This window comes from Orcinus orca, chromosome 16, assembly GCF_937001465.1.
Source record: "Orcinus orca chromosome 16, mOrcOrc1.1, whole genome shotgun sequence".
Classification (NCBI taxonomy): Eukaryota; Metazoa; Chordata; class Mammalia; order Artiodactyla; family Delphinidae; genus Orcinus; species Orcinus orca.
Window position 1 is genome coordinate 49,673,444 of NC_064574.1, and position 23,275 is coordinate 49,696,718.

At 57.7% G+C, this 23,275-nt stretch overlaps 2 protein-coding genes and 1 pseudogene across 11 annotated transcripts in view; all 3 read right to left on the reverse strand.

Annotated features, from left to right (window-relative positions):
• The window catches only part of AXIN1 (axin 1), a 57,324-nt gene extending 46,785 nt beyond the window's left edge, over nucleotides 1-10,539 (reverse strand). The window contains exons 1-2 of one of the 6 annotated variants that reach the window (XR_007472231.1): nucleotides 4,890-5,176; nucleotides 2,882-3,842 (exon numbers count right to left, since the gene is read on the reverse strand). Coding sequence is in view for 5 of the 6 variants with exons in the window: in XM_004270376.4 (XP_004270424.1) it covers nucleotides 2,882-3,759 (878 nt within the window). In the remaining variant the exon portion in view is untranslated. Of the gene's footprint in view, nucleotides 1-2,881; nucleotides 3,843-4,889; nucleotides 5,177-7,676; nucleotides 7,810-10,399 lie in introns of those variants that run through there. The other 5 variants (XM_004270376.4, XM_049699519.1, XM_049699518.1 and 2 more) reach the window with 5 other exon arrangements.
• LOC125961451 (serine/arginine repetitive matrix protein 1-like) lies at nucleotides 7,615-10,392 on the reverse strand (annotated as a pseudogene).
• An 8,593-nt stretch (nucleotides 10,540-19,132) lies between the features above and the next one.
• MRPL28 (mitochondrial ribosomal protein L28) lies at nucleotides 19,133-22,429 on the reverse strand. Of its 5 annotated transcripts, none has more exons than XM_004270375.4 (6): nucleotides 22,285-22,429; nucleotides 21,617-21,914; nucleotides 20,770-20,922; nucleotides 20,315-20,449; nucleotides 20,133-20,219; nucleotides 19,133-19,524 (listed from the first exon to the last, which is right to left on the reverse strand). In XM_004270375.4, exons 2-6 carry the CDS (start codon nucleotides 21,902-21,904, stop codon nucleotides 19,417-19,419), a joined length of 771 nt encoding a protein of 256 aa, XP_004270423.1. In that variant the 5' UTR covers nucleotides 21,905-21,914; nucleotides 22,285-22,429; the 3' UTR covers nucleotides 19,133-19,416. The 5 variants fall into 5 exon arrangements, with proteins under 5 accessions (XP_004270423.1, XP_033285231.1, XP_049555485.1 ...); XM_033429340.2 differs by having other exon boundaries at nucleotides 22,281-22,356; XM_049699528.1 differs by having other exon boundaries at nucleotides 22,248-22,340.
• Nucleotides 22,430-23,275: the final 846 nt, after the last annotated feature.

Sequence of the window (23,275 nt, forward strand, 5' to 3'; positions counted from 1 at the left end):
AAGCTGGCCGCAGGAAGGCAGAGGCAAAGAAGCATTCAGAAACGGGACAGTTTCTTACAAAAACAAACGTAATCTCAGCATATAATCCAGCAATTGTGCTCCTTGATATTTTACCCAAAGGAAACGAAAACTCACGTCCACACAAAAACCTGCACACAGGTGTTTACCGCAGCTTTAGTCATAACTGCCAAAAACTGGAACCATCAGGATGTCCTTCAGCAGGTGAATGGATAAGTAAACTGTGGTCTATCCAGACAATGCAATATTATTCAGTGTTAAAAAGAAATGAGCTATCAAGCCACGAAAAGACACTGAAAAACCTTAAAAGCATATTACTAAGTGAAAGAAGCCAATATGAATAGGCTACATACTGTATACTTCCAGCTACATGGTATTCTGGAAAAGGCAAAACTGTGGAGACAGTAAAAAGATTGGTGGTTGCCAGGGGTTGGGGGCTGGAGAGGTTAAACACGCCGAGCACAAAGGAAACTACCCTGTTTAGAGTGATAGATACAAGTCACCGAGAGGGAACCCTAATGTAAGCTATGGACTGTAGGTGATTAGTGTAGGCTCATCAGCTGTAACAAATGACCACCCTGGTGGGGGATGGTGATAGTGGGGGAGGCTGTGCATGTGTGGGGGGAGGGGTATATGGGAAACCTCTGTACCTTCCTCTTAATTTTGCTGGTAACCTAAAACTTCTCCGAAAAAAGAAATAAGTCTTTGAAAGAAAAATGGCTGGAGTCCGAATCAAACCACATCTGAAGCTGGGCCTGCCTCTGGACTTTTCACTTACCTGAGCCAACCAATCCCCTTCAGTGTTTAAGCCGGGGTGGGCTGGCTTTTCTGTGACTTTCACACTAATGCATCCTAACTGCACACCCTTGCAGAGCAAGTAGAATGTGCTGGACTCCATATCCTGCTAGTGCTGATGAACAATGACCCTGACACAGGGGACTGTCCACCCGCACAACCGCAAAGGCAGCCCCCAGAAGGACGGGGTCTGAGCACAGGCAGGACTCGTGAGCGCCAGACTCCCACGGCCACCAGCAGCTCCACGAGAGGCAAGTTAAAAACGAACATGTACGAGTCCTTACAGCAACATATTCTATTAATTTGATAGTAAAGGTTATTTATTACAAATAGAGCAAACCAAAGAGAAAAAAAGCAAAGTTGCTGCTATGACCGACCCCCGACTGAGAACTGAAAAGTGTGCAGACTGGCTGGTTGGGGGAGGGGTGGCACACAGGAATTTCTAAAATTAGAAATCAGAATTGAGCTCAATTTGTTTTTCCCTGCAGCCCAGGCCTCAAATTTAATCCCATTTTTAAACTGTTCTAATCAAATATGACAACTTAAAGGTTAGGTCTGAAAAGCTGTGTCAGTTACTAGCCTTACCTATCAGGATAATTTTATAGTATATTCTGCCCTAAAAAGATTGCTAAATCAATAAGGTTTAAAGACAGTGAGCAAAAGGCCCACAAAAATTACCTAAGCAGTGTATCTTCAATCACATCACTTAAAGGACATTTAAACCTTAAAAATGTTTAATCCTGTGTTTTATCAGCAAGTGACCAATTTCTCTGCCACAGTAAGCCTGAAGAAGTGATCTGAGCTTTTACTAACTCCACGGGAGAGGCCCAGCACTTGGGGATGTGCTTGCAGACTCTTGATTAAATCAGCAGGGCCACAGGAATTCCAGGCTTTCAAAGTTTCACAGGCAGGAGTATCCAGAACCAGCTACAGGGAAATGAGTGAGAACCGAAATGCCCACTAAAATCGGCAACAGGCTCCAACTTGAGACCAAATAAACTTCCAGCAACCACAGAAAAGAGAACGAAGAAACAGGTTTCCAAAGTGGTAACAACTTCCCGATAGCACCACTCCACGCCTCCAAAGCTGCATATGTGCCCACGTGCAAAGACTGTGATCACAACTTCAGAATGCTGGGAACTGAATACACAACAGCACAACTCATTTTCTTGGCGGGAGAAAGGTCCAATCCTGGAGCCACAACCACTTTGGAAGTTCCCAAAGTGCTCGGACAACTTGAAGCACATCAGCCTCCTCACCACCACCCCCCCCCCGACCTCTAGGAAGAACCTTATAAGACAGTTACAAAATGCAATGATCCAGAATTCTCTACGTACTGATGCACTGAAATGTCCACTCTTCTCTTTATTCAGCCAAAAGGATTATGTCTGCCAGGTAAACCACCTTCTGTGCAAGAGGACACAAATTTTACTGCTAAAGGGTAAGGTTTAGGGACTCCCCTGGTGGCACAGTGGTTGAGCGTATGCCTGCCAATGGAGGGGACACAGGTTCGATCCCTGGTCCGGGAAGATCCCACATGCTGCGGAGCAACTAAGCCTGTGTGCCACAACTACTGAGCCAGCGAGCCACAACTACTGAAGCCCACGCACCTAGAGCCCGTACTCTGCAACAAGAGAACCCACTGCAACGAGAAGCCAGTGTACTGCAACAAAGAGTAGCCCCCCCGCTTGCCGCAACTAGAGAAAGCCCGCGCGCAGCAACGAAGACCCAACGCAGCCATAAATAAATAAATAAATAAGTAAATTTATTAAAAAAATAAAAATAAAGGGTAAGGTTTAAATGTCATATCACTTCTAAGAGTTCCAATGTTCCTAATGACTTACAAAGCCATATATTTTAGGCTGTTCTTGATAAAAGTGCCCTCAAAATACAAACATTAAAAACATCTAATGACAAACGTGAAGCCATCATGAGTAAAGAGTAAAACCACAATTTGCCCCAGCTCCAAGAGTCCACCCACTTTGGGGCTGAAGGACAAGACCTTTCCCTGCTAGTTCTCCAGGTCTTGGAGGTGAGCACAGAAACGGAGGCCTCGGGTCGGACTCACCTGAACTCTCTGCCTTCGCTGTACCGTCTACTTGAGGAGGCCCTCGGGGCAGCGGTTTCCAGGAGCAGCTTCTGCGTGAGCCTGCCGGGGGGAGCAGGGTCTCTGCCATCGTCTTCGTCTACGTCTTGGTCACATTTCCATTCCTCATCTTCGTTCAAAGTGGGTAGGTATCCAGGTACTCCCTTCCCTGTCCCCGACCCGGAGCTCTGGTCACTGCAGAGCTTTGGGCTCTCCGAGCCTGTCCTCGTGTACTCCAAATAAATATCGGACTTGAGGAACGAGGGGTAGGTGTTCTCCTCCATGGTAGACTGGATTTCCGTCTGGGCCTGGTCAAACATGGCAGGATCAATCTGCTGCTTCATGATGCAGTCCTTTATGAAGCTCTTGGTGGCTGGCTTGGTCTGCCTGGACACAATGCCATTGTTATCGAGGATGTACTTGCGGTAGATAGCTCTGGCCAGCTTCAGCCTCTTCTCCTCATTCGAGTCACAGGGCTCCAGTTTCCTGAAGCCGCTGCAGGCAAACCAGAAGTCCAGGAGATCAGCACAGTCCTCCTGCTTCAGAAAAGTTCTAAACAGGTTTATCCCGTCTTGATCATCCAGTAGGGAGTGCAGCGACTCGGCCCACTTCAAGTACGGAGGGGTGGGCGAAGCGCTGCCCTCAGGCTCGTACCCCAGGTCCAGATCTGAGCGCCTCGGAGTGGCTGTTGAAGTCTCACCTTTAATCCCGGCACCTTTCCCAGAGCAGAAGCTGTGGCTGATGGGCCTGGGGTCCGTGGACACCAGTTCACCCTCCTCACCAGGCACTGGGGGTCGGGGGGCATCTTCGGTGAAACTTGCTCCGAGGTCCAAGGGGAAACCCTGCTCTTGGATATTCATTTTGGGACTCTGTGCGTCAATGAACAATGAGCGCTGCACCCTAATACATCAGTACTTACAGCTCCAAAGTGAATCAATCTGTCCTGTTGAAACCATTAAGAGGACAAGGATTAGGAAAGGTGGGTCCATGGAAACATGACCACAGAGGTTTTCTCAAGACAAGACTCGCAATGATGCCCTCCCGCTCGAACTCAAAGCCAGAAATTCAGTTTAAATTTTCAATCTTTTGTCACAAAAAAGGTTTGTACTATATTAGAACAATTTCTGGAAACTTTTCCAACTACAGGAATGCCTCTGGCACTAAGAAATGAATGTCCAGAACACAGAGAGCGCCACTACCCTCAAGTGTCATTCTGTGAGAACAAAGAGAGACTAGCAGCCCATCCCAGCTACAGAGCTGCATGGCCAGTCCCTCTCCTCAGGCTCCAGGAAGGCAGAAGGACTGGAGGAAAGAGAGGTGCTTCTGGTCCTCCCAGCTGTATAAACCTCACATGAAAGACGAGGATGTGTATCTGAGTAGAACAGGGTCGCTGTGATACTCAGATATGGCACATCACTCACCAGAAGGCAGGCGGTCTGCTCTCCACTCCACACTCTCCAGGCCCACAGCCACTGTGCTTCCTGCTGCCCCATTACTTCACACTTACTGTGCCTCACAACATATGCGAACACACAGCAACTTGTTCCTCTAAGTCTCAACACGCCCAAAAGAGCAGTTAACCGTGGGTCGTTTTCAGCATCTTCAAGTGAGTGACCAAAGGACATCACTCACATGCACAGGCACAGGGGCCTTCTCACGCTGCCAATGATGTGGACAGTCTTTTTTTTTTTGCGGGATCTTAGTTTCCTGACCAGGGATTGAACCTAGGCCCTCAGCAGTGAAAGCACGGAGTCCTAACCACTGGACCGTCAGGGAATTCCCGTGGACAGTCTTAAAAACGCTTCATCAGAAAGCTGCTCTCGACTTTAAAACCTTGCTTAAAAGGAAAGTGTCCTTCTGATAGCAAATGACAATTGAGTACTCTGAGGAGCAGAGAAGGTATAGAACAAACGAAATCCAAACACAATTAGCCAAGGAAGCATACAGCTCACATGATTCAACTCCATAAAATGAAAAACAAATTACCCACCCTCTTAGAGGTCAGGTGACCATGGGTTTTGTTTCTGCTGTCAGATGCCTGTCTTGTATGAGGGAGGACTGTCCTGGACCGGGACTCTGCCATGGTCTTTGGTCCTCCCTGTCACTGAGCCCACGAGCTCAGGCTACACCTCCCCACCTGGCCTGCTGGATGTAAGTGGTCTGCCTAGAAGGAGACTGGAGAGAAGCATGACAGGTCCAAATGCCTAAAGCACTGAACAAGCCAGAGGGAGCAGAGTGAAATCCTAAAACCTGGTACAAACACAAGGTGTGGATCTCCCCAGCCACCTCTCCACACTCTGGGTCCTGGCCTGCATGTAATCTGCCCCGGTACCTGCATTCTCACACTGCACACACTTCAGTTCACCTGCCAGCAGCTGCCAACAGCTAGAAGCATCTAGAGATGGAGGATGGGTCACAATTATTGTTCTGCAGCTAATGACTTTGTATGAAAACTACAGTGTAGGCTGCAATCTCAGCCTCGGCAGGAACAGCCTGCTCCTTCGTCAAGGCCCACAGGCTGTGACACTCTGCTGCTCGTGGACCACTTCAACTGCAAAGTCCTTTTTTTGAGTCCCATCAACATGGAATGAGCACCTTTGATGTCTCCACACCAGTTCATGGATGTCTAGTGTCCTCCTGTCGGGGACACCATCTCAGGAAAGAGGACCCGCACCTGGTGCTCTGAGCCTTACAGATGGAGATACTCTAGTTCACTAGCCTTGAGAAAAAACCAAGTCACTGCGTTCTAACAGGAGGCTAATGACAAGTCACTGTCACTTATCTCTTAAAGTGCTTATGTCTTCCATGTAAATGATTTGTAGCAGCCTGATTTAAACATTTTCTGCAGGGCCCACAGCATCTAACACAACGTCTTGCAACTAATGGGCACCAATAAACATCTAATTCATTAACATTAAGAAAAACAACACTTGTCATAGACGCCAAATGTCAGCTCTTCACAGGTGCTGAAATAGCAGCAAATTCAAGATCTAGCCCTTTATTATAAAAATGTGCTGTCTTGGTAGCCTAACTTTTGATTTGTGTGAACACGTCCCCCTAATCATTTAAACTATTTTTTCATAGCCCAGAAGAAACATTTCTTAAACTTCACATATATTTTTGGCTGTCAAATGACAGAAGACCTTTGGTGTCCCTGGAAGCACACGAACATCTCTCCAAATTACTGCTGTTATTGAAACGTGCTCCAATTACCAAAATATCTGGGTTCCCACGGAGAAGTACAGCAAGCATTCAGTGTGCACACACATACATACCACAGATAAAGCAGTTACATTAATTCAGGTTAGAGTCAAACGCCCACAAACACGGAATCTGGCCAACAGCCTGTAACCACCATCAGTAAAGGGATTCCATAAAAGGAATCCACAACTCTGATAACTCATTTAAAATCACCTTCAGTCACTGCCTAGGTGCACCCTCTGGGTACCATGGCAGCCAGCTCAATGCTATACGTGTGTGTATATTTATTTATTTTACTCAAATAGAACTTTAAAATTTTTGATTTATGTGGAGTGTGGAAATAATAGAGCATGATTCTGACATATTCCCAACTGTCCATTAATTAAAGTCTTGAAGGGTTGGGACTACTGTTTTACATGTAATCTGTTCCCCCACCACCTAAATCCTCAATGACTAATGTAACCCAAAAAATCCACTTAGCTTTTCTGAAACTAGAAATCCAAGAAACATCAATACCTGCTGAAAAATCAAACAGAAACATTGTATTTTGCATGCTTTCCCATCCTTGTCCCTGAATAGAAGTTCCTAAAACTGAAACCCAGATACTGCTATCTTGGGAGGTCAGGTTTAGACTGTGTAAGTTCTCCAAAACAGGGCCTGGTCCAAGTACATCTGAGATTCTTCCTGAAGCAGCAGAGAACGTTAAGTACAAGCAAGAAGGAGGGGCTGAGATGCACAATAACTCTTTATTAATTATCTTAGAGATGGGCTGAGAAAAATCCCCAAAGGACTAATGTATTTTTCTCTTCTGTCCTCGAGGCTGAGCTATAAGTTTCACTGTCCTGACTATACAGCTCTGGTTTCATGAGCGACTGAATTCCAAAATGTAGGGCAGAGGTAGATTCTAAGATACACACCCAAGAGAGAGTTTTGGGGGCGAGGCATCAACCTGAAAGAGTAAAGCCCCTCAAGCAAGCCAAACCACAGCAGAGACCCAGATTCAGGCACCTCTGCCTCAGAGAGAGTGCCCTCCTTGGGTTTCACACTCACTCATTTCTACTTTTTGCTGGGGGAGGGGAAGGGACACTCCACTGTCCTGCTTATCTCCAGGATCTCTCTGCACCCCACCCACTCTGGCCGAACATGCCCCAGGCCCACAGACCACAGCACTGCAACCGGCACCATCCAATCAAACACATCAGCTGCAGACCCTGGTCTCTTCCAGGAGGACCCCCCATTCCTTCTCACAATCCTGAGTATTCCTCACCCCCTTCAGCTCACCTACAGCAAGTGGCTGCTTCTGAACCAAATCCCACTCTTCCCCATCCACAGGCTCCAGAGTCAACAGACCTTGCCTTCTGCATCACCTGCTAGCATCCATTCCTAGACACACCCGACCTCCCAAGAGTGGACCCACACACCTTCCTCACACGCTCCAAGCCCGCACAGCCTCGGAGCCCGCACACCCTCCAAGCCCCTCTTCCGGGTCCCGCGCCTGGCCCGGCCTACGCGGCCTACAATGGGCGCCGCACAGGCCCGCGCCCCTCAGGAATGCGCGCCCGGCCGCAATACTCACCCGAGCGGCGGCGGCGGCGGCGGCGGGGCCCCGGGACCGGCTCCCAGAGCGGCGCGGCGCGGCGCGGCCCATGCGCTCAGCGGCGACGCGGCGGGCGGGACCGGGCGGGGGCGCGGCCCCGGGCGGCCCCCATCGCAGCGGCGGCGCGGCGGCCCGGAGGCGGGCGCGGGCAGGCCGCGGGGGTGCCGCCAAGGCCGGCCGCCCACTCCCACCGGCCTGCTCCGCGGGGACGCGGCTCCGGCCCGACTCTGGCCGGTCCGGTGGCGGCGGCGGCGGCGGCGGCGGCGGCGGCGGCGGCAGCGGCAGCGGCCGCGATCGCGATCGCTTCCCCGAGCCGGGAGCCGAAGCTCACAGCGCCGAAGCCCAGGCCGGAGCGCCCCCGCCGGCGCCGTCCGGAAGTGCGGGGGCGGGGCCCGGAGCGTGAGGCGGGGCTTGGAGCGCGGGGGCGTGCCAAGAGCGTGGGGGAGGGGCCATGGGCGTGGGGCGGGGCCAGGAGCGTGGGGCGGGACCGGGAACACCAGACGAACCCCGAGAGCGGTGACAGAGCGAAGCACTGTGGTGGGCGGAGCCTCTAGTGTGGAGGCGGGGCCGGAGCGTGGAGGCGGGGCCAAGAGAGTGGCAGCCCGGCCGAGAGCGCTAGACGGAACCGGAGAGCAGGGAAGGGCGAAGAGCGTAGCGGGTGAGGTCGAGCGTGGGGGCGGAGCCTCGAGCATGGAGGCGGGGCCTGATGTAGAAGTGGACCCTGAGCGTGGAGGCGGGGCCAAAAGCGTCTAGGCGGACCCGAGGCGTGACGCAGAGCGTGAGCGACTGGGCGTGATCAAATGTGTCGGTTGGGGAGAGGCCGTGGTGCGGACGGTGCCAGGACGCTGTCAAGGGTGACCCGGGAGGGGGCGCCGGAAACTGCGCTGGGCCCCTGGGGCTGTGTGGTCCGGGAGGGTGGCCCGAGCACCGAGCAGATGGGCGGTCCCCAGGCGCACCGCGGGCGCACGCCAGGTTGCAGCCCTTTTCTGCTGCCCACACGGTGTCCACCGGCCCAGGGCTCCCCAGGTCGGCACCCACACGCCCGACCCGCGCCCAGCCGGCCTGCCACAGCCTCGGAGCTCCCTGAACGGGAAGACCCTCTCAGGAGGACGGCCACCAACAGCCCACGGCACGGAAGAAAGCAGGTGTCCCGGAGTTGGGCTGTTGGGAGAGCACAGCCCGGCTGACTAGGAACTAAGCCCCTGGTGACATCCAGCCTCTTTGTCCCCCTGCTCCGTGCCTGCTGCCCCCCAGGCAGCCAGGACCCTGAGAAGGTGGGCGTGGGCTCTGCCCTCCCTGAGTCCCCAGCCCATCAGGACCCAGCCAAGACCAGGGCACACAGTAGGCATCCAATAAATGTTGGAAGTCAGTTGGGCAGGGGCCCCAACCTCCAAAGAGCTGTGGGCGGGACTGGCTGAGGCCCCACCCCAACTGGTCCAGCCTGCCTCAATTTCTCCCAGGCACCATCCAGCGTCCCGGCAAGGGCTCCACTTCCCATCACTGCCCCGTGGGTCCCACTGGCCCAGGCCAGCCTGAGAGCAAGGGCTTCTGGGTGTCCTGATCCCTGCACCCACTACCCTTCTCCCCCTCGCTGTTTCCATGGCAGCCCTTGCCTGATCTGCAAGCCCAGCTGGCTAGCTCCCATGTTGCCCACCCACCACCAGCCCTTCCCAGAGGAAAAGGATGTGGGTACCAGGAATTGATTACTGCCCCTAAGGAATTGCTTCTGCCACTCCCATGATCACCCAGGACCTCATCCTCCAGCAGTGCCATATCAGACCTGGCACCTTGAAAAATGCTCCCGACAAGCTCCAGGGCATGGCTGTACCCACATTATAACACAAGGAAGTTGAAGCTTAGGCCACACAGGGACCTGCTCACCTCCTCCCGGCCCAGGGCTCCCCAGCCCCTCATCCATCCCACACTAGCCTCAGCGGCCCTCACCTGGCCTGCTCTCTGGAGCTCTCGCAACCTTCAGGGCTCTTCCCTGGGTGCATTTGGTCACTTGCCCATCTTCATGCTTCAATTATGCTGCCCCCCCAACTCCCCAGTTCACCTCTAATGCCACCACATCTTCTCCTGATTCACCCTTGCTGCCCATCCTCATCCCTCATAGCTCCCAGGCAAGGGGAGAAGTCCAGGCTTGGGGCACTCTACCCACCAGCCAACCTCCTACCCAGCTGCCCACTGCTGGCCCCTGCCTGGGGTGAACGGCACAGAGGCATCCCAACCCCCAGCATCCAGCTTCCCAGGACTCAGCACAGCCTCTGACGCCCAGGGTTTCATAGGAAAGGGGAGCAATGAGGGACGAAGGCCACCAGGGAAGAATCCCCAGCCTGCCAATGGCCCAGGCCACCACCCAGGGCAGGCTGGGCAGGAGCAGGGGCTATGGGTAGGGACAGCACATCAGAGGAACTGCACTGCTGAACTCACTAGAGTCCTGGTGGCAGGTGTCACTCTCACCCACATCCAGCTGGGATGGCCCCAGGCCTCCCAGTGCTGGGTACAGGAGATGTCTTTGCAGCCTCCCCCTGACCCTGTTCAGCCACAGAGCCTTAGAGACAGAGTAGGTGGCCATCATGGCACAACAGAGTCTCTGTGGGGTGCAGGAGTCCTCGGTGGGCCGAACAGACATCAGGACCTCCAGGACACTGGTCCTCAGGCTGTCTTTCCACTCCCAGACACGGGCCCCCAATGCTTGCCTTGGTTCTGCAGAGCTGCTGCTGTGGCCAGGCCAGGCTCCCAGGGTCGTGTCCACATCCATCCTCCTCCTGGCCCATGGTGGCAGATGTCCCCAGGCCCTGGGACCAGAACAGGGCCCTCGTGCCTCTGGCTCCTCGGGGCCCTCGCCCTGTGGGGACAGGAAGGGAGTCAGAAAGCCTGGAGGAAATGCTGTAGCCCTGCTTCAGGGTTGTGGCTATGGGCACTCAGGGAAGGCTGGAGCAGGGTGGCGGTGGGAGGAGCCCAGAGGAGGGAGCTTGGGGAGGCTCTGAAGAGAGGGAGGCAGGGAGGGCAGCCCTGGGGGCCTGCACTGGAGCAAGGGTGACCTGGCAGGGGGGCTGCGTCAGCCACCCAGAGCTGAGAGCAGACACAGAGCCATGGGAGCCTCACTTGGGAACAGGGAAGTCCATGATGGAGCCCTCTTTTCCTACAGAAGTCCTTTAAAATGCACCCCTCCCTGGGGGCAGGAGTCTGCCACAGGAGGCTTTAATGTGATAAACTGTAGATGACATTTGTTCAGGCTTTCCAGGAATGAAATAAAAAACTTAAGAGCAGAAAGTAAATCATTTTCTTCAACTGAGACATAAAAGGAATATTTGAAATTGAGTGAGCTCTGAAGCCTTACAGATGTTTGTCCACTTGGCTGGGGGAGACCACTTACAAGAATTAATCCTTGGGAATCATCCAAGATGCACCAAGGTGGTATGTTGAGGGGCGTCCAGCATGGCGCCATGTGTGGGGGATGAGCCCCGCAGACAGGCTACTGCACGTCAGATCCGCACAACTCCTGACTCCCAGGAGGGGAGGGCAAGGAGGGGCTGTTCTGAGTCAGGCTTCTGGAGGGAGTTGCAAGCTTCAGGCTGAGCCCCTTCTGGGCTCTGCATTTTCAGCTCTTCTGCCTGGCCCCAGGTGTGCACAGTGGGAGTGCGCAGTGGGCAGGCAGGTGAGGACCTGGAGAGGGAAGCGGCCTTGGCTCATCAGTTCTGACAAGTGCAAGTGGACTTCCCTTCTGAGAGGCGGCCCTAGCCACAGAGGCCAGCCACCTTCCTGGCCATGAACCTAGACCCCTGGGCTCCATGTTTTGTCTTGAGTGTCCTTTTTCCATCAGTTCTGAGCTCAGGGAGGAGGGCCAGGTGTTCCCCCATCACAAGTTCAACAAAGGATGTGGAGACATCACACCAAGGGCGTGAGAGACACCACCAAGTAGAAAGGCTTGGAGCCCATGCACACGGTACCCACTTGGGTGGACGCAGAGAATGTGCCTATAAAGGCAGGAACTACCCCAGAGCATTAATACCGGTCATTGCTGGAGGGCAATTAAGGCAGGCTCCAGTCTCTTCACACGTCAGGAAGAAGGTCTACAACAACGTTACTGTTGAGATCTTAGGAAAACCAGGAAGCTCTGCAGCAGGCCATCGTCCCATCAACGGTCAGTATAAATTAATCCATCAGAGTGAGGCCAGCCTCAGGTGAGGATCCTGGGGTATGGGACAGAGCTGACCCATGGGGCAGTGTCAGGCAGGGTGTGACTGCCGTGGTCGCCCCGAGTCGGCCTTGGGACCAGCAAGAAGGTGCCACCTTGAGCTTCCTGGGCTGGCCAGCTCCATGACCACCCTGGGCTGGGGCCTCCCAGGGCCCCGACTCTGCCTCAGGCAGGTCCCCCACCTCTTTCCACCTGTGTCTGGCTCCTCTCACCCTTCCCACCTGGGGGCAGGTGTGTCCTCCAGGCTGCCATTTTGCATCCCTCTTGTTGCCTGGAGTTCTCTTGCCAGCCTGCAGCCGAAGCTGCCGCAGACAGATGCCCAGGAGCAACCTCAGTCCCAGTGCCAAGCTAGGGAGGTGGGGGGACAGGAGCAGGGCTTTGCTTCAGACAAACTGGCTTCAAGGTCACCTCAGTGGTACAAGACACTTTCTGACCCTGCTGCTCTCTGTCATCCAGTCCTGGTGGCCCCTGCTCCTAGGAAGCACTTCATCCTGCCCTGGCCTCTTACAGGCCAGGAGGTCCCACCCACAGAGATGGAGAGCTGAGCACTCTGCCATTGCCGGTGCGGGCAGTACGCTCACAAACGGGCACGGTGGTCACCTGCTTGCTCCCGCTCACTCAGAGCCCGGAGTCCCAGGCCCCGCAAGCCGGTGGCATGCTTGTCTCAGGGTCCCTGCACAGACCACTCACCCAGCAGACCTGACACAGCTCCCCTCATGCCTGCCGGCCCCCAGGAGTCAAGGGCAAAGCCCCAAAGCGAGCACACTCCATGCCAGGGTGCCCTCCACACACCCCCAACTCAGGTCTCACCCTGTGTCCTGAGGGGGTCCTGTCAGTCCAGGCTGAGGGGCACAGCAGGGACACCTTTCTGCACTGCCTCTCTGGAGGATTCTGACTGCGAGGGTGTGTCTAGTGGGCTCAGGGATGGAGGATGGGCATCGAAGTCTCGATGGCCAAGATGGCTCCCACCAGCCACAGGGGCTTGGGAAAGAGGAGGGGTGAGCAACCCACCCACCCCCAACCCAGCACCTCCCCAACTTGGGGGCCTCAGCGTCACCTGCCCAGCTCCTGCCTCCCTGGACACTTAAGCGTCTGCCTGTGTTTTGGGCCGGCCAGAGACTCTGGGCACCTCCTCAAGCCAGAGTATCCTCCTTAGCAAAGTGAGAGTCCCAGCGTGATCCTGCTAGCCTCAGAGGTCTGTGTGTGACCCTCCATGAATGGGCCCAGGCCACGAGATGGAGCCCACGCCGGCTGTGGTCTCAGACACATCACAAACAGAGGACTGGGCCTCCTGGCCTCGCCCACCCCCAGTGCTATTTCCCCAGGAGCACTGGTGTCCACATGGAAGGGCCAGGTTCCTAGAGACCTCGGCCCAACTTCTGGAAGCAGCAGGTAAAGTCCCACCTTCCCAGTCAGCCTCAGGCTACTCCCCTTCTGGTCTTGGGGCTGCCTGCCCGCCTGCTGCACTGACCCTCACGCCGGGCAGACTCCCCCTCTGTCCTCTCTGTCCCTGTCCTGGCTGCCCCATCCCCTAAGGCCTCTCCCAGTGCTGTGAGCGCTCACATCCATCTGAGGGTTATTGTTTCTCCTTCCACCTGCCACATCTCATTCCACCCCCAGCCCCCACCCCGGCCAAGTCCCCATAGTCCTGGGGACCAGGGCCACCCCTCGAGCTGATAGCTAGGGGCCTTGGTGGCGGGAGGCAGGGAAGTGCTGCCCCAGGTGGGCCAGCTGCCCCTGTCCCCAGCCCACCCCTCCAGGTCTGCCTCCGCCACCCACCCTCCACTTTGCCATCCTTCGATGTCTTTCTCGGCTGCCTAGGAGCCCTGCGGCTGCCGCGGACCAGTTGTAAGTATGTGATTATGTATGCCGGGTCCCTCTGGCCCCTTTGTTGCTGCAGAATCTGTCATGGCAAACAAAAGTGCACTGGATTAGCCACAGTGGATTAAAAGATTTGCTTCTCAGAGTTTACCTAATAACCTAACAATTGCACTGACGGAGGCTTTGAACCTCCGAGACACACTCGCCAGGCCATCTGGGAGGCCTCAGCCTCTGCGGGCAGCAGGACGGTTGGGGTGATTACAGGCAGCCTCCGCCCGTCTTCACACCCGGCTCGGCCGTGGCGGGCCTGAGCGCTCGGCTCCTGCCAGGCCCGTCTGGGCCCAACGTGGAGACGAGACCAGACTCCAGGAGAAGAAAATGGAGGCTCAGGTTGGGGGCCAAGGCCCAGGCAGGACCTCCTTCCAGAGGGCCCGCTGCCCAACGCCAGGTGTGGGTGGTGGGCACCAGCCCTTGCCTGCACGGGCCCACCCCCCCAGGGGCATCCACACGTCACACACAGCAGCAAGGACACTGCAACATGGAGTGCGGCCATGGCCGGCAGGTGACACTCCGGGCTCCACCATGCCATGGCGCACAGCCCCACGGCCAGCGCCCCTCAACGCGCGTTCCTGCACACACGCGTGCACACGCGCACACACACACGAGCGCGTCCCTCTTTGATCTCCAAAGGACACTCCATTTACAAGCTCTTAATCGCAGCTGCCTTTTCGGGCCCGTCCTCTGAAGTCCCGAGTAATGGGATTTGGCGCTTCTGATCCATCTTGGGCTGACCACTCCCCGTTATAGGTGGACGTTTTTTCCTTTTTTTCCGCCTTTTTTTTTCTTCTCGAAAAAATGCTTCTGAAATCGCACTGCCTTGACATGCCTGTTGCCTAGCCCTGGGAGCAGTGGCCGGGCAGCTGTTACGCCCAGGGCCTCGGCCAGTTGGGGGTCTTTGATGCCGCCTCTACGTGAAATCTGCCGAGAAAGACCCACGAGAGCGATTTTCGGACCTCGGTGCACTGGGATTCATCCTGCCTTGCGCCGTTTCCTTTGTCTCTCTTCCCATGACCCTTCCTTGGGGTACCTGGGGAGAGGGGCCCGGGGTGAAGGTGCAGAGGGTGGGGTGGGCTGAGGGCTCAGCCACAAGAACAATGGGCAGCAGGGAGCACGTCCACCTGTCTGCCTGTCTGCCCGTCTATCCGTGCGCCCACCCAGCTTACCTCACCTGCCTGGCTCCGTGTGCCTGCTCCCGCCCCACCGGCCCGCGCTCCGCCATGCTGGGCCTGGCTGTCCGTCCGAGCACTCTGAGCCACTCCAGGAAGCGGGTCCCTGCTCTTGGCCACTGTGTGGCTGCAAGGAAGAAGCGTGACTCTAGGCTGCAGCTCGGGCTCCCACCGCCGATTGGCTGAGGCAGGGACCAGATGACGGCCTCGGAACCCTATGGTAGCCATGGCAACCAGCCCCTTTAGACACCGCCACCCCCGAGCCACTCCTGACTGCGGAGGGAGCAGGCGGCACCGCTGGTGGGCCCGCGCCAGGGTCCCCTTGGAGGGTCGGGTCAGACGTGGCTGGATGGTTGCTGCTCCTGCACCAGTTGTTGGGTGTTTTTTTGTGTGTGTGTTTCATGCACGTCCAGTGTTAGGGGTCCCTGTCCCTCTCTTGGGACATGTGCTAGGCCACTCCATGAATGCCCTTCCTGATGCCCTGGCAGTGGCAGGAACAGTGTCCTTGCAGCCCCTACTGAGAGGAAGACTTCAGGTCAGGCTTGTCCCAGGAGCTGAAGGCCAGGCCCAGTCTGGTGAGAAAATCATGTGTGAGGGCAGCAGGAGGAGGAGCAGGAGGAACTCCCCACCCCCAGGAGGCAGATCCAAGCTCTCCTCCACCTCAGACCCCACAGGGCCTCCTGGCCTCACCTCTGCCTGCCAACCCCTCCGCAGCCCTCTCCTTAGTCCTTTGGACACACAGACACACACAGCCCCAGCATGGCCCTGCTGCCCCACAGACCTTGTGTCTCCACCCAGTAGGACCCTGGGACACTTTCCAACCCTGTATCTTTGCACCCGCTCTTCCTGTGGCCTGCCCCAGGGTCTGCTGGCCTCAGTGAGGCCTTCCTTGATGTCTCAAGGCCACAGCTATTCAGCAAGGGCACAATGCAGCATCACTCCAAGAACTGGCCATCCTGGGTGTTGCAGGACGGAGAGCAGCCCAGAGCCACCCCCACCCCATCTCCATGACAACCCCTGGCCTTTCAAAAAGCCTGTGGGGTCAGCACCTCCTGGTCAAGGCCCCCACATAGGGCACCTCAGAGCCCTAGGAGGCCCAGCCCCACCTGCTGAGCAGAAGATGGAGGAACAGCTGCAGGGCTTGGAGAAGCAGGTTTGGGCCTCAAGCCCCCAGGAAGAAGCCAAGGCTGAGGCAGGCCCCTGCCGAGGCCACTGCCAAAGCCAGAGGGACCCAGGAGTAAGGGGGAGCACGGAACAGGAGTCCAGAGTGGTCACACATCTGAGGGAACAGGCACAGGGCAGGCTGGGCTGGGCCCAGAGTCACAGGGCACAGATGCTGCTTGGCCAGCACCCTGAACTTGTCCTGAACTCTTCACACTGGCCTGGCCACACCCCAAGCTGCCCAGTCATGGGGCTTCCACCCCTAGCCTTGGGGCATCCCCTGCTGTGCTGGATGCCATGCGCAGACAGATCTTGTCCAAGGGCAAAGTGGGCTGGGTCACCTGTGGGTGGTAAAGGGGCCAGGGCCTGAAGCCTCATTCTGGGGCTCAGGGTGAGCAGGGGAGGACTCTGGCAAGCTACGGCACAGAGTGCCAACCTGCACAGGGCTGGTGCTGCTGGGCAAGTTCTCCTGACCCAGGGCTCCAGCTAGGGGGCAGCCAGTGGCGGTGGGAGGAGAGGGGCTCAAGGGGGCAGCAATGGATGGTGAAGGTTGAGGTGGGTCCCAGTGCGTGTGGATGGGCCCCACAGCAGCTCCCTTATGCTCCCAGCACCCTGACAGGGCTCCAGTTGCCCTCTGCACACCTGCCACCCTGCAGACCCTGATAGTGAGGGGTCAGGCACAGAGCCCTAGACTGAGCCCTGCCCCTCTCAGCCTAGGTTGTCCCCTCTCTAGGTAGGGTTGGTCCTTTTGCCTGCCCTGGGACACAGGGACAGTGGAATCAGGCAGTGGACACAACAGGGCCTTGACACATCACGGTGTTGACGGCCATGCTACTGTCAAGGCCTCCAGTGCTGGTCCCGAGGGCCCGTCCCCAGTCCATAGCCATAGTGATGCTTCACCCTCCTGTCCACAGCCCAGCATGGAAGCTGACTGGTTGAGCTGTTGTCATAGAAACACACAGGAGGGTCGACCCAGGTGGTGCACACAGGGGCATGGCCTGTTTGCAGCCATGGGTCAGTGCAGGGCAGCTCATGCTTCCATAGGTTTGACCTGGATCAGCACAACCCCCTGCCCTGCACCAACCCAGGGTTCCGATGGGCTGCAGGGCCTCAGCCAGGGCAGAACTGGAGCTCTGACAGAGCAACAAAGAGGCTGTGGTTGAGACTGTGCAGAGGTGTGGTTGACGGAAATGAAGGCAGCTCAGGGGCCTCCGCCTGACCAGGGCCGGGAGGGTGGGACACGTGGAGGGCAAGGATGTGTGGCTGATGGGCAGCTCAGCTCCTGGCTCCATGCTTGTGGGTGAGTGCAGCCCTTGTGTCCTCTCCCCACTCCCACCTCCCAGAGGAAACCGGGGAGGGGAGTGAGTCTGTCACTCAGTGAGGGCTTCTGAACCTTTCCTGAGTCAAAGATTTTTGTAAGAATTTGATGAAACTGATGCTGCACCACCAGAAAAATGCTCATGTTTTGGTTCTGGGGCCAGGACCACACTCAGACCCCCACCTCAGTCCAGCCTCAGGCTATGCAGGGGGCAAGTGACCTGCTAAGGGCATGCCAAGCTCCTCCCAGGAGCCAGCAGAAGCCAGCCTGGGCCCACCAGTGCTGACAGGGAGGCCAATTCCACCCTCCATCCACCTCTCCCCTCCCCCGTACTGCTCACACCTGGCCCAGCCCCCACCCTGCTCAGGCCACAAGCCCTATGCCAGCGCCAGGTCCCTCAGTTCCCTCGAGGCTCCAGGAATGGCACAGGTACCCCCTCAGCCTGTGGTCTTAGTTGGGGCGGGAAGGAGCAGGCAAGGGAGGGGTACCTGAGTCAGTATCAGTGAACTGGGATGTTCTGGGTATACATTGCAGGGATACCCAGGCCACAGACTGGGGGTGGGGGTTGGGGGAAGGGGGGCGGGGCACAGAAAGGGGATCCTGAATGTGGGAGGGAACCAGGAGGTGGAAGCTGGGGAGACTTGCCCACCCAGAGCACCAGCAGTCTGTGTGGTTCAGACAACTGGGCTGGGCGTTGCCAGCCCACAGAGCCGGGCCAGGCGTGAGCTGGGCATCATCAACTTTTGGTAAAATTCTTAAAAAATTAAAAGGGTCACAGAATAGGGATGAGGACACGTGGGGTCTCAAGGCGTCCCCGGAGGAGACTGGGACTGGTGACCTCTGGGGCATTCCCCCCAGGGCTCTGACCCAGAGGCAGCCCCCAATCCTGGATGACATCCTTGCAAGCCATGGAGCCTCCAGGGCCCTCCTGCAGCCATGCCCACTGGCCAGCTGCATGCTCCCTATGGCCTCCCGCCCCATAAACACAGCCCAGGTGGCAGCACTTCCACGGCTCCCTCAGGGGAGCCTGGTGCCCCTCAGTCAGTTGCCAGGACCAGGTCAGAGGAACCCACCTGTGTCCTCCCAAAGAGACCCAAATGGGTCTCAGTGCTCAGGACTTCCAGGTAGGGTCAGCAAAGAGGGTCATGTCACCCCCAAATCTCAGAGCAGGAAAGGCCTCAGGTGCCTGGTCCAGTCTCCCACTGGGGGCCACATCCCCACCCAAGTTCAGGTCTGGGTCAGCTGAAGAGGGAACAGCTGTGTCACAGGCCCCGCAGGCCATGTCGCTTCTGCCTCCTTTTGGACCGTGACAGGGAGGTGCTAACAGAAACTCCAGACTCAAGGCCTTCCCTGCGAGACACTGGCACCAGCAGCACCTTCTGGGGCCCCTGCACCTCCCAGAGCTGGGGGGGTGGTGCTTGCCACCCCAAAGGCAGTGCTGGTGTGGACACCATACAGCCACTCCCAGAGCCAGAGCATAGCACCAGGTCTCTGCTCTGGAGAACATTCCAGGCAATGTGCCTTGAGCAGGAGCGAGCACAGTCCTACTCTATCCTAGGATGCCTCCCACAATGCTGGGTTCTCCCAGAGAAGAGAAAAGCACCAAAACCTTACACACCTAGGGACCACCACCCACCTCAGCTGCGTCCTGGGTCTCTGAGGCATGGGGTGAGCCTGATCCTCTAAGCAAAGCAGCACACACACAGCCCAGCTCAGACTTTACTCACACTGTCCCCCGAGGGTGGTGACCTGCCTTGGCAGGGCCTCCACTGCGGGGAGGGGGGGACAGAGGCAGCGAGAGGGCCCCAGGCCTCTGGGGATCCTGGGACAAGAGACCTCCTGGGGCCTCCACAAAGCCCACCCCAGCCGGGAGCTGCACGGCCAGCACACACGACCATGGGTGGCCCTCACCACCACCCCAGGCTCTGTCCACGGTGCCAAAGGGGGCGGGGTGCTGAGCCTGGCTGCCAGGTCCAGGTCCCATTGCGGCTACGTCCTGCTGGCTCTCTTCTGCATCACTGCTGGCTCAGATAGCGCTTGCTGCTGAAGCTGCTCGATCAGCTCTTCCATGTAGACCTTGAACAGAGGAACGGGGTCCTAGGGAGACAAGGCAGGTCACAGTGAGGCGCTCTGGGGAGGGTGGGGATCCAGCTCCTGACCAAACACCGAGAGGAATCGAGCATGAGAGGACCAGGCCCCTCCGGCTTGGCCACGGGGTCAAGCAAGGCTACTTGCCATCCGCTAGCCCCCAGCCCAGAGGACAGTGCTCTGTTCGTGGGAGAGGGGCTGCAGGGCCCTTGGCTGCAGAGACTCCGGGCAGAGAGAAGGGGCAGCAGCTGCGACGGGCCCCCTGTCCTGGCAGCTATCACACGCTCCAGACTCCTCTAGGGGACAAACACAAAAGGCCTCAGTGCAGTACTGGGCAGACCCTGGAGAATACTAGGTGGCCACAGAAATCGATGGTGCCAAGCATCCAGCTCTTATCCATCTTCCCATCCACGAAACCAGCCAGCGGGGGCAGGAGAGAGTCAGGACCTGGAGGGGAGGGAGTGGGCCACGCGGAGACCACAGCCCATGGCTCCCGCTGGGCAGCAGTGCCTTCCCAAGCCCACCCAGTGCCCCTGTCAATGCACCCCAGGGGCTGCTGCTTGGCAGCTGTGCCCACTCCTGAGAGGGCAGGGCAGCTGGTGCCCACACATGCTCACCTTCTCTTCCAGGAGCCTCTGCTTCTCCACGGCCTCGTCCAGCGTCAGGCCAACCCACTCGGCTTCCGCCTCCGGGATGACAAACGCCTGGGCAGACAGAGATGGGCTCGTGGGTGAGGTCAGGGTCAGGCAGCCGGCCAGGGGGCCCACGAGGAGCAGTAAGTAAAGGCTGGAGCCCTGACCTTGTACTTGTCGTAGATGGCCGCCCTCCTGTCGGGGTCATCTGGGTGCAGCTGGGGGTCCTGTCGGGCGAGCCGCAGCAGCATCCCTCGCTTCAGGTCCATCCCAAACTTGGAGCACAGGTCCTCCTTCGGGGTCTGGCAAGAGTCTCTGCATGGGGCCAGGTGCTGTGGGCAGGGCCCTGCCCACCCCACCAGCCGGCCCTTCCAGCTTCCTCCCCAGCAGCTGGCAGCCCCCAGGCCAGCCTGGTGGAGCACTTTAGGCCAGGTGGGCAGCCCCAGCACCCAGACCAGAAGCGAGGAAGGTCTAAGAGCAGAGAAGGAGACAGCTGTGCTCCCTCGGCCACATGGGCAAGATGGCCGTCCACAGTGATGAACTCCCACTGGGGCTGCCCAGAAAGGGACATGGTCTCATTTACATCTCACAAGGAACCCCAGCGTGGTGCAGATCTGCTTGCCTTGAGAATGTAGAAGTCAAACCCGTAGGCCTCGTCGATGAGGTCCAGGGTGCGCATGGTCACGGTCACGGTGAACCTGGTATCCAGGATCTCACTGTAAAGCTCACGCTGGAACAGCTGCGGCTTCCACACCTTCTTCACCCTCTTGGAGAGCTGAGGGGGCAAGAATCTTGGTGAGCGTGGCTGCTTCTCCCCACACACTAGAGTGGGGAGACTGGGCATGTGGAGTTGCACGAACCAGTCCCCACCTGGGGACCCAGTTGCCCACCCAGAGATCAGCTTCTCCCCAGACCCTGCCCAAGTTGCTGGTGTTTATTCCAGACACACCGCACACACAACCACAGGTCCACAGGTCCACGGTCCACAGGTCATCATATCCCAAACCAGGGACCAAGGGGCCAAAGGCAAAGGGAGACTCTAGCCTAGGAGGTCTCAAAGACATAAGCCCCCTCCTCCCCCCTGCCTCCCCACCAGAGGCAACACAGCTCAGGGAGCAGACTCAGGAGACCTGCTCCCAGGTGAGCCTCTAAGCCTTCCCAAATGCCAGCCCTGTAGGTGTCACAAAAAGTAGAGAAAGTATGGCGGTCAAGCTGACAGGTGACCTTAAACCTCATTCTCCATCTCTTCTCCCCACTCAGGGCTCCTCATCTATACACTTAATCTGGCTGCCAGAACTGTGACTTTTTACTCCTGAGGACACTCTTCAGATGGAGCGGTGTGTCCACCAGACTATAAGCTCCCTCTCCCCGAGGGGTGGGGGTCCCTTTCACTGTCCAGGTACTTCCAGAGCCCGGAGCAAGGCAGCGAGGCCCAAGAAGTACCGCTCAAGCCCGTCCTGCTCACCCACCTTGTCGTTGTTGATGTATCTGTGACCCTGCACCCAGCCCTCGCCGCCCCAGAGCCCCAGCTGGGACTCCGGGGGATAGTGAACGGGAATGGGCACGTCCTCCACGCGCTCCCGCTGCCCGTTCTTGGGGTTGATCTTGATTTTGACCCCGTGTGGCCTGTAGTGAACGGGAGTGGGCGTCCGCGCCTCCTCTAGGGAACGCAGGTAGTGCTGGGGCAGGCGGGAGTAGATGCCCTCCCGCAGCCGGAGCTGCTTCCACAGGCCGACTGGGACCTTGTGCAGGGGCATCGCGGCGAGCCTGGCAGGAGGCAGGGACCACCGTCACGCGCGCCCGGCCGGACGCGGGCCCCGACCCCCACCCCCGACTCCAGCCCCCGGCGCCCCGCCCCATTCCTACCCTCACGCGCCGCCTCGACCCCTGCCCCATGGCCCCGCGCGGCCCCGAGCCCAGCGACGTAACTCCAAGCGGCCCGACCCCCCCCCGACTCCCGCCCCCGGCCCCCAGCCCCATCCCGACCCCCGGCTCCGCCTCCGTGCCCCCCGCGCCCAGCCCCCCGCGCGGCCCCAACCCCGATCCCGAGCCCCCGCGCGGCCCCGACCCCAGCCGCGTAACCCCGGGCGGCCCAACCACCGCAAGACCCCAACTCCACCGCCGGGCCACCACCTACCTAACCGAGTCCCGCTCCCCGGCGGAACCGGAAATTGTGTCGGGGCACCTTGCCCTCCACTCGCCGCTGACTGGCTGCAAAGCCGGTCGGTCTACACCCACCTCGTCCCGCCCCCTTTCACGTCTTTAGGGACCGTGGAAAACTCGCTGAGGAAACAGCGGCAGCTGCAGGCACCGTCAGCAAGTGTGGGCCCATTTCCCGGGAGCAGGGGCTTGTCATTCTCGGTCCCACCTCCCCTCCTCCCGGAGGAAGCGCAGAAAACAATGTAAAAACTCTTTTGCCGTGAAACATCATGTAGAATATTAAATTCACCAATCACAGTTGCAATCAGAGCTACAGAAAAATACGTCTTAAATGTCTTGAAAAAATTCCTCCCCAAAATACTGTATATAAATGTTTCCGCTTTACAAGCCTAGAGAATGCTCCAGTGGCCAAGTGCTGGGTGACTGAGGGTGCGGGAAGCCTCCAGGGAGGCCGCAGCCTGGACAGGACTCAGAAGGGAAGATGCCAGGGCCAAAAGATGGGAGAGTGCGTGCCCCCCACCCTGGGCTCAGCAGCCCTGTCCAGCACCCTCACACAGACAGCAGCCCCTTAGGGAGGGGCAGGGCACTGCTCCTGGGGCAGTCAGCAGCCCTTACCGTGCTTCCACCACAGAGGAAGGAGAAAGGCAGGGCCAGGCCTCCAGGAGCCCCCTCCCAAAACGTGTGGTTGGGCCAGTGGGGGGCGGCAGCCATCACCTTCTCTCCTGGGAGTAACTCAAGGAGATGCTCCCTAGACAGGGCCCAGGAACCCAGGGGTCAGTGGGACACAAAGATGGGACAAGGTGTGTCCTGCAGGCCCAGCACTCCCAGAGCAGCTTGGCAGCCCCCTCCCCAGGAACCTCATCTCAGGGGCCTGCAGCTCCAAAACTGAGAGCCAAAGGGAGTGAAGGGGGAGGGCTGGACAGCCAGAAGTCAGCCTCCCCCATGCTACCCATGGCAGCTGGCCCTTA